Here is an 11,010-nt window from a genome sequence, read left to right on the forward strand (position 1 = left end):
ATTTTCTTTCTTTCTTTATATATAAATGCTGCCCTTACTAGGGTTTGTCATATTTAGTTCTTTTGTAATGTTTGTTATTCTTTTCTCATATAAATTTGTTTTTATGTTCACTTAAATAAACAGTTTCAATAAAACTACTTGTGAAATTTCATATTTGGTCTTGCCTTTGACTGAACAATTGCTCTCACTTTACAATAAAAGTATTGTATATCGATATTCAGCCTAAATATATATATGTCATATATATAATATGACTTTTGGTCCATATCGCCCAGCCCTATGGTGAAGGCATGTGACAAAAACAAAACTTTCTTCAAAAGTTCAAAATGGCACAGTGAGTAACTGATCTACAAATGGTCATTTTATGGGTAAAGTCAGTGTGAAACGCTCTGTTTCAGCACCTGTCTCTTTAAGCCCTGCTCCTGTAAAAGTCCAGTCTGCTTCCAGTGGTTCTCCGTCTTCAAAATCTCTCTTAAAGAAGTCCTAAGTGGCTAATCCAGATAGTGTGAAAAGTAGTTGTGAAGCTATAGCTATCTCCCTTTCAACATTGTTAGCCAGAAAGTTAATTTTACAGTCTTGGAAATCTGATAGGGCTCCTACATTTGAAATGTGGTTGAGAGAGCTGGGAAATGTATTACACCTGGAGAAAATCAGGTACATCATATCTGCTAAAGAGGATATCTTTTTTAAAATCCGGCAACCTTTTCTTGATTTAATGTCTAAAAACATTAGTGCTATTCTGTTGCTGTGCCATTTATTTTATACCCGTGTTTTGTTTGTCTCATGTCAAAAAACATGTATGGTTCTGTGTCGCTCCACCAACTATTTCTAATTTGTATATATTTTTCTGTTATGAGAACAATAAAAATAAATACACACAAAAAAAAGAAGAAGTCCTGACGGTGCGTTCAAATGCACAGTTTTTAAACACCAGCTGCGTGAATTTTCTATTGATTCTTTCACAGTATTTATACAGCACCTAGACCTTTTCACCGTATGGGTCTATGAGCAGCAGTCCAGTCACAACAAAGGGAGATCAGGAGCGTCGAGGAGTTCTTTTCCCAGCTCTGACTCCTTTATAGCGAAGAGTGTGATGCCTGAACTGTACGCTGCAGGGATTGTGATGTGTGTTAACTTGGGCTGATCTTGTTCCTGTTCCTCCTCGAGCACCATCTGCCTCACTTGACCTAACAGGCAGAAAATAGGCATGAAAACACGTATAACAGATGAAAAATCTGCATAAATAAAAGCTTAATGAACAGCTTCTACCCTCAACATCCAGGGCTTTCCAGCGTGAGTCTGTCTGGCTCTCTGATAAGCTGGACACGCAGCAATCTGGCAGCAGTCTCTGCAGGACGTCTTCTCGGCGAATCAGCAACACGGATTCGCTGCAGAGTCTCTGATGCACTTCTTCTTCACTTACTGAACGAGTAAAACCACAAAAAGAGCCGACTATTATGCATCAACATCATGAAACGGGATTTCTTTTTTCTTTTATTGTGCAATAATACAATACAGTGACATAGACAGACAGGGAGTGAATATTAAACAACGACAATAATGGTACCCCTCTGTGTGTGTGTGTGTGTTCTTGTACTTCCTACATAGTGAGGACCGGAACACGTTTTTAACCAACAGAGTGGGGACATTTTTGCAAAGTGAGGACATTTTGGCCGGTCCTCTCAAAAATGAGAGTTTAAAAAATTAACTGAAACTGTATTGTGTGGTTACAAAACTAACTAAAACTAACTAAAATTAAAGTGAAAATGTCCTTCGTTTTCATCTTTGTCAACTTTTTGAAGATCCATAAGACAAAGGACATAAAGGCAAAATTTACTGTGACCTTTTTTAATCTCCCACCCAACAAATACCCCATTACAAAAAAACTAAAACTAATAAAAACTAAACTAAAACTAATCATTTCAAAAAAATAAATACTAAGCTAAAACTAGCAAACCCACTATAAAAACTCATTAAAACTAACTGAATTTGAAAACAAAAATTCACAACAAAATTAAAACTTTTAACCTTGCAAGTAATTTACTATTACAATGAGGGTCCTCACAAAGATAGAAGTACAAGAATGTGTGTGTGTGTGCGCGCGCGTGCGTGCGTGCATGCGTGTTTCAGTTATAGATCTAGCAGTTAAGTATTAATTTATGATAATAAATATTATGTATCATTATTAGGCAGAGAAAGCAGTACTACTAAAATTGAAATAGAATAAATATATATATAGTGACATGAACAGACAGACAAATAATACAATAATACAACATAATGGTACCCCTCTGTGTGTGTGTGTGTGTGTGTGTGTGTGTGCGTGCGTGTTTCAGTTATAGATCTAGCAGTTAAGTATTAATATATGATAATAAATACTATGTATCATTATTAGGCAGAGAAAGCGGTACTACTAAAATATAAATAGAATAAAAAATACAATAATAATAATAACAATAATAATAAAAATAAAAAAGAGCATGCATGAGTAACAACAATACTAATAATGATAATTACAGGAGAGAGGAGAAAAATAAGACAAAAAAAACAAAACATGATGATGTGCGTTCTTTGCGAATGAAACAGGATTTCTGTCAGTACTTTTTTTCTTTGCTCTTACTCACCTACATCTAAAGGGTTGGTCATGAAAACAGCATGAGAAGCAACGCCGAATATGAGCTGATGGTGCCAGGCGTCGGGCACCTCCTCTCCGTCCGGCACAGCCAGCTGCATGTTCATGGTCGCCACGGGAACAGCACCGCGGCGGATCCAGCGTGCGAGCCAGGGGACCAGTCGGAGCAGCCGCCGAGGGTGGAGGTGGAAGAAGCGACCTATGACCTTCCCTTCGCTGGCCTCCTGTGCTCCCTGGATGAGCTGAGCGTGAGTCGCTCCTGAAAAGGATGAATGGGTTACTGATTGATCATACCATGCCCGAGTGTGAGAGGCCCCCTGGCCGTTATCTGCAAAATGTCCCTAAAGAGACAATAACCACATAGAGACACAAAATGACCGAACAAGGTACAAAAATATTTCAGAGAGACACAAAATCACAAAAAAAGAAACAAAATCACAGTAAAAAGATACAAAACGATGAAAAGAAGAAACAAGATTAATTCAAAAGAGACAAAAATGACTATTAAGACAGTTACTTCAAACACAGAACACAGAAAATGAATTCAAAAAGACACAAAACAACCAACAGACGGCACAAAATGACTAAAAAATGACAAAAAGCGACTAAAAAGACAGAGTTACTCCAAAAATGGAGTATACTCCATTTACAATACTCCAAAAATGACAACAAAGAGACACAAAACCACCACAAAAAAGCCAAAAGACACAAATGGCTATAAAGATACAAAAAACTGACCCAAGAAACACCCAAAATAATTTCAAAAGAGACACAAAAAACAGCATAAAAACAGCAAACAAGACATAAAATGACTACAAAAACACAGAAAACAGCCAAAAAAAGACAAAATGACGAATGACAAATAGACAAAATGACAACAAAGAGACACAAAAACACCAAAACAAGAAGCCAATACAGACACAACATGACTACAAAAACACTAAAAAAGAACCCAAAAAAGACACAAAATGACGACAAAGAGACACAAAACCACCACAAGAAAGCAAAAAGACACAAATGCCTATAAAGATACAAAAAATTGACCCAAGAAACACACAAAAAATTCAAGAGACACAAAACAACCAAAAATACACAGAGCATCTAAGTAACAATAAATAAAAGAAACAAGAAAGACAAAATGACAACAAAACCACCACAAAAAAGTGACACAAAACCCCCAAAAAGTCTGTGTCTTGTTCCTCTGCAGGAGAGGAGGCGGCCCCAGGCCCATTGTCTCATCATCTAATAAGTTATGATCCTTATTTTAACTTTTTTAATCACTAAAATCATTATAGAAAACACGAACTTATTATATTTTCCTTGTAGTGTCTCCGATCAGTGATTACAAGCGTCCCCGCTCCGCCCTCACGTGTGAGATGACAGCTTGAGCTAAACGCCTGAAATGTCAATGCAAAAATTGTGTAACAGAGCCGAAAAAGTCAATTACAGTCGCTCCTCTGAGAGACATAAAAGTCTTTGTCTAATTCAAGAGGGTACTTTTGAATTTGCCTGGTTGGCAGTGCAGCCAGCTGTTACGCTGGCAGGAAAGAGCGCTGATGGGTTCAAGGCGCCACGGAGCCTCATTCAGCCGGGAGGTTATAGTCTCCGCTAGCATCTGTAACACCTGAAATATTACTGTCTGTGGAGCCCTGTTAAGATGTGCTGCTACTTACACAAAGTCATGCTTTATTTATTCATATATTCGCATTACCTGAAATGCCACAGAACAAGTGTTATAGTGTAATATCTGCCAGTTTAGTCAAATGATGCAATATATTGTTTAAAATGTCTGTGTCGTAATTCATTTGAAGGGTCTAACAATTAAAAAAAAGCATTTTCAAACGTGGAAAATATAACATTTCTGACTTTTAGAAGAGATACAGAATGATGACAAAGAGACACAAAACCACCACAAGACACAAATGGCTATGAAGATGCAAAAAACTGACCCGAAAAACACACAAAATGATTTCAAAGGAGATGCAAAACAACAAACGGAAGACACAAAATGACTTCAAAGAGGCACAAAATGAAAAAAAATGACACAAAACGACTAAAAAAAAAGACAATATAGACTACAACGAGACATAAAGTGACTAAAAGACTACAAAATTACTTCAAAGAGACACAAAACAACTACAAAATGGCAAACAAGACACAAAATGGTTACAAAAACACTGAAAACAACCAAAAAAAAAATCTGTGATGACAGAGACAAGAAACAACCAAAACAGAAATACACAAAAGAGACAAAAAGGAGACACAAAACAACCAACAGAAGACACAAAATGACACAAAACGACTAAAAAGACACAAAGTTACTTAAACAAAAAGATACAAAACAACCAAAAAAGACAAGACAGACTACAATGAGACATAAAGTCACTAAAAAAATTCTAAATTACTTCAAAGAGACATAAAAAACAACTACAAAACGGCAAACAAGACACAAAATGACTACAAAAACACTGAAAACAACCAAAAAAGGCACAGAGTTATGAAAGAGGGACACAAAACCACCACAAATGAAGCCAAAAAGACAGCAAATGGCTATGAAGATACAAAAAACTGACCCGAAAAACACATAAAATATTTTCAAAGGAGACACAAAACAACCAACAGAAGACACAAAATGACTTCAAAGAGGCACAATATGACAAAAAAATTACACAAAACGACTAAAAAGACACAAAGTTACTTAAAAAAAGATACAAAACAACCAAAAAAGACAAAATAGACTACGAGACATAAAGTGACTAAAAAAAAGACACGAAATTACTACAAAGAGACACAAAACAACTACAAAACGGCAAACAAGACACAAAATGACTACAAAGACACAAAAAACAACCAAAACAGAAATACACAATAGACAAAATGACAACAAAGCGACACAAAACCACCACAAAAAAAGCCAAAAAGACACAAACAGCTATACAAAAATCTGACCCAAAAAACACACAAAATATTTTCAAGAGACACAAAACGACCAAAAGACACAAAGCATCCAAGTAGGGCTGGGCGATATATCGATATATTTTTAAATGTGATATGAAATTAGATCTTATAGCATATATAGATATTTTAATTTTAAATATATAAATGCTGCCCTTACTAGGGTTTGTCATATTTAGTTCTACAATTCTACAATGTAATTTTGCAGACACTTTTATCCAATATTTCTTTTGTAATGTTCGTTATTCTTTTCTCACATAAATATATTTATTTTGGAAAAAGATTGGCCGATTTTATTTCATAGGCTATTTTTATTTAAGATATTTTTTATTTAAATGTGCACTTAATGGAGCTTTGACTTAAAAAAAAAAGGTACTCCTGTTGTTATACAGTATTTATGTTCACTTAAATAAACCGTTTCAATAAAACTACTTGTGACATGTCATATTTGACTTTGACTTAAGATTTGCTCTCACTTTGCAATAAAAATATCGGGATATATATCATATATCGATATTCAGCCTAAATATATCGGGATATGACTTTTGGTCCATATCGCCCAGCCCTACATCCAAGTAACAACCAATAAAAGACATTAGAAAGACAAAATGACAACATAACCACCGCAAAAAAGGTGACAGAAAAGTCTGTGTCTTGTTCCTCTGCAGGAAAAGAGCTGAAGAGTTCAACCACGAAGGGACTCGAACCCTCAATCTTCTGATCCGAAGTCAGACGCCTTGTCCATTAGGCCACGTGGTCTCAGTTTTACAAGCTTGTTCCAGAATTCAACCAACACAAATGTGTCACACTTCTTTTGCCTGTCTCCTCCTCATGTCATTTTCTTTATTAATTTATCTACTTATGTATCATATTGTTAATTTTAACTTTACAACTGTACGTTACTCATTATAAAAATATATAAACTTGCAGGAATGCTACAAGTATGAAGACGATGATATGTAAATAAATGCACATTTGTATGTACTCCTGCAACAAAGTAAATTTAAAAAAAGAAGAAAAAGCCCATATTTGGAATAATCTTAAAAGACTAATGAAGTAGAAGCATAAAATTCTATTAAATGGAAATCCTCAAGTGCAGCACTTGAGTAAATGTGCAGAGACAGACCTCAGGGGCCACAGCTGGGCCTCCTGTACATCAGGACATTTACCTGCTTCACTGCGGGACAGCAGATAGTCCGGCAGCGGGGACTCTGTCCTCCTCAGGCGCGTTTGGACGCATCGGTCTGCTTCCTCAGGGGCCACGTCCACACCGAGGGCCTTCAAGACGTCCACCACAGCTGTGGCCCCGCAGGCTGAGGCTCCTATCTGCAGGGTCTGCCTCTCCAGAGCCTCCTGGAGGGACCACAGCATGGCTTCATCTTCTCCTGCCTCCTCCTCCTCCTCCTCCTCCTCAGCACCTCCATGGAGCTGCTCACACACTGCCTCCATCTGAGAGCCTCATCTGCAAACACAGGATTTAAAAAATGACGCAAAATGACTTCAAAGAGGCACAAAGTGACAAAAAAATTACACAAAATGACTAAAAAGACACAAAGTTACTTCAAAAACACAGATAATTCAGAAAAAAAAAGATACAAAACAACCAAAAAAGACAAAATAGACTACAAGGAGACATGAAATGACTAAAAAAAGGACACAAAATTACTTCAGAGACACAAAAAAACTAAAAAACGGCAAACAAGACACAAGATCACTACAGAAACACTGAAAACTATCAAAAAAGAAACAGAGTGATGACAAAGAGATACAAAATAACCAAAACAAATACACAAAAGAGACAAAATGATTACAAAGAGACACAAAACCACCACAAAAAAAGCCAAATGGCTAAAAAGATACAAAAAACTGACCCAAAAAGAGAGTTAAAATAATAATAATAAAGATAATGTACCTGTCAACAATATCCTGTGCTTCTGTGTGAAGTGCATGAGTGCAGCCAATGCAACATGTCATTTTGGTGCAAAAATAGCCCAATGTAGCCTAATGAGGTGAATTTAGCTAGCTAAATGCATCAAAACAATGTATATATGGTGATTTCCACTCGCCTTTTTTAATTAAAACTGTTGTAAATGTTCAGCCAAATCTCTCTTTATTGTTTAACGCTAAAATGTACTGGCATATGTGTCTTTACAGAGTTCTAATACATAATTTCTTACCATCTCCCAAAGTGGCAGAAACAAGTCGACAGCTACAACAACAAACTGACAGCGCGCATGCGCAAATGACACGTGGTTGTTCCTTCGGTGCTGTTTTTACAGGTTGGATAAGAAGGCAAAGTGACAACTAGCGCCCCTGCTGGTCAATATCCGTCACCACCAAACATTATAGAAACATTATGTTGTCCTGTTAACTTCGGTTTTTTTAGGAACAGCAAAAGCCCGGGGCATGTTTAATTATCTAGAAGTGTCAGAAACTAAAAAATCTAATAAGCATAGTTAATATTTCATTAATAACTCCATTACTAACTATTTCAATCAATATTTAGTGCAATGATGTTCTATACCTCTCACCAATCATAGTTCAATGACGATAATTCACTTGTTTTTTTGTTTTTTTTAAATGCACATTAAAACTTTTTTTATGTACATTGGAAATACCTACATATGAAATACAAGTTTTACATGACATTGATTAAAAAATATATATAATTATATATTTTTACTTTTTATGAAAATATATTTTTAACTTTGAAATGAAATGGTCAATTATGTTAGAAAAATCTTTAAAAAGTTATTAAAAATAAATTGCTCTATGACATCTAAATTGTTGTGTGTTTCCTGTGAAACAAAGCTGCATCTTAAAAATTTTATTAATGTCCTCATTCTACTTGTGCCTAATTTTATTTTATGACCTTTTTTATTTTATTAAAAAAAACATTTCTGTGTGTGTGTTACCATGATCGACACAGGGTGATTGGAGAGGTTTTTTTTGTTGTTGTTTTGTTTCCCCATATACTTTGCCAAGTCCTGCAAGTCTGCAGAAAACCCAATAAAAATATTTGGGAGAAAAAAGAGATTTATTACTGTGCTATGTTCTCTTTCTTTACAGGGGGAAGTTGAAGGGGGATAAATATTATTAATTATTTTTTTTTTAGGGATTAAGTAATCATTTTGCGGTTTGGTTTGGGTACAAATACGAAGAACAAACCCACCTTTTTCCAGTTTGGATTTCTGGTGATCAATTAAAGAAAATAAAACCTGAACCTGTACTTACTGTGTAAGAGAGTGAATTGTATTTTTGAATAATTTCTCCCTTGATACCCTCAACGGTCCCTAAAGAGTGTGATGAATTGAAACAGGATTTTGATTCTGTCCAAACTGTCCTCCATCAGGCCAATAGATGTCAGTGTTGCTACACTGTCCTGCATCAGAGAGCAGCATTTGTGGTGTCACAGCAGATATAGTGTGTTGTCACCACGGTTGATGTTTGGTGAAACAGCCTGAGGCGAGTTGCCGATGGCCGCCTCCTTCTTTGTGCCGTGCACAGGCATGACATGAGCAGGGGGCATCAGGGTGAGACGTACAGAGCCTCTGGGTCCAGGTCTGCAGCATTAAACACAAGCTCTTCAAGAAAGGAGGATATTCTAATTGCAATATTTCATTAGCTTCTGCTAATATCTACACCTATTCCACTTTGCATTTGGAAGTTTGCAGCAAATTTTGTATATTCTAGTAAAAAAATCGTCTGTGATTGGGCCAGAAAAGTTCATTACAGCACAAATTACTCCACTCCAAATTAGGGCTAGGCAAATATTAATATGATATCGATATTGTGACATGAGACTGGATAATTTCTTAGATTTTGGATGTCATAATATGGTTTACATGTTGTCTTTTTCTGGTTTTAAAGTACATATACGTAATTTTCTGAACCCACCAGAGTTGACTTTAACCCACTTATTAGTTATATTTTTTAATTTCTGATGATAATTTATCATAAATCTCATTGTGTAAACATTTTATGAAAGCACCAATAGTCACCTCAACAATATATATATTGCAATATTGATATTTAGTCAACAATTTACTTTTTTTCTCAAAACTGCTAGGGCTGGGCGATATATCGAGATAAAAAAATATATCGATATATTCATGAATGTGATATGGAATTGGATTATATCGCATATATCAATATAGTTCTTTTTTTTCTTTCTTTATATAGAAATGCTGCACTCTTACTAGGGTTTGTCATATTCAGTTCTTTTCTAATGTTTGTTATTCTTTTCTCATATGAATATATTTATTTCAGAAAAAGATTGGCCTATTTTATTTGATAGGCTATTTTATAGATTTTTTTTATTTAAATGTACACTTTATGGAGCTTTTACTCCCTGTTATACAGTATTTATGTTCACTTAAATAAATCGATTCAATGAAACTACTACTGACATGTCATATTTGGCTTTAACTTTGACTAAACATTTGCTCTCAAAATATCGGAATATGTATCGTATATCAATATTCAGCCTAAATATATCGGGATATGGCTTTTGGTTCGTATCGCCCAGCCGTACATACTGCCCAGCCAAACTTAAAATGATCCAAACATGACTTTCACAAGAGAACAACTTTATTCCAATGACTGTCCCATAAATTACACAAACAGAAAAGTAGCACGATGCCACCCAGTGGTGGGATAGAGAGATAACAAACACAAGCTTTAAGAGTTTCAGCTGATTAATTAAGTCTTATTTTATGCTCTTGACCACCTTGCTTTGATCTCTGCTAGTTTATCTGCACACGATCCAGCATCAGTTGTCAGCGCGTGTAATCATGAACTTGGTATTCGTCTCGCCTTCCACTTTCTCCTGGTTCTCCACAGCTGCAGCGATGGCCGCTGGAAGCACTACAAGCAGAGTGTGATTAAAACTGACTTGGCTCTCTGGGCGTGATCGGGCAGCCGATATGAAGCACGTCAACGGAGAGATGAGGTAGGAGGGGGAAAGTCTTCACACGTCTGGGATGAAAGATAGAAACACAGAGGCTGTCTCGCTTTCTCACAGGCAGCCTTCACCTCCACGTCACCTTTTTCTTAGTTTTTTTGCAGATGCGGAGAAGCTGAAGAGTGGGAATTTTCTGACTATGGAGTCATTACAAGGCTCGGCTGTTAGTCATCATTCTTGTCAACAAATATAAAGATCAATATCTTTTTTGTGAAGGCATATGAATAATGTGAATACTGTGGGCATGAGGGTCACTTAAATGAGGGTTTTGTTAATCATTTTGGCAAACTTGAGGTAAACCTTCAGCTCCTTATCTGCAGAGTGCTGCTAAAACACACAAGACTGAAGGCACAGACATTTAAGACTGGCTCCAAATCAATGCCACAATTACCAAAACACAAACAAACAAGAGAGGAGGAGAGGGCTGATTGAACTGTTTTGACATTGCAGTTAAAGGGAT

General features: G+C 36.1%; 1 protein-coding gene and 1 non-coding gene across 2 annotated transcripts; both read right to left on the minus strand.

Annotated features, from left to right (window-relative positions):
- Positions 1–438: 438 nt before the first annotated feature.
- LOC131962958 (uncharacterized) lies at positions 439–7,797 on the minus strand. The gene is made up of 5 exons (XM_059328072.1): positions 7,765–7,797; positions 6,757–7,049; positions 2,625–2,891; positions 1,270–1,422; positions 439–1,187 (listed from the first exon to the last, which is right to left on the minus strand). Exons 2-5 carry the CDS (start codon positions 7,034–7,036, stop codon positions 1,021–1,023), a joined length of 867 nt encoding a protein of 288 aa, XP_059184055.1. The 5' UTR covers positions 7,037–7,049; positions 7,765–7,797; the 3' UTR covers positions 439–1,020.
- On the minus strand, positions 6,274–6,346 carry trnar-ucg (transfer RNA arginine (anticodon UCG)). The gene has a single exon. It is a non-coding gene; the product is annotated as a tRNA-Arg (tRNA).
- Positions 7,798–11,010: the final 3,213 nt, after the last annotated feature.

The sequence above is a fragment of the Centropristis striata genome, chromosome 24, assembly GCF_030273125.1.
Source record: "Centropristis striata isolate RG_2023a ecotype Rhode Island chromosome 24, C.striata_1.0, whole genome shotgun sequence".
NCBI lineage: Eukaryota > Metazoa > Chordata > Actinopteri > Perciformes > Serranidae > Centropristis > Centropristis striata.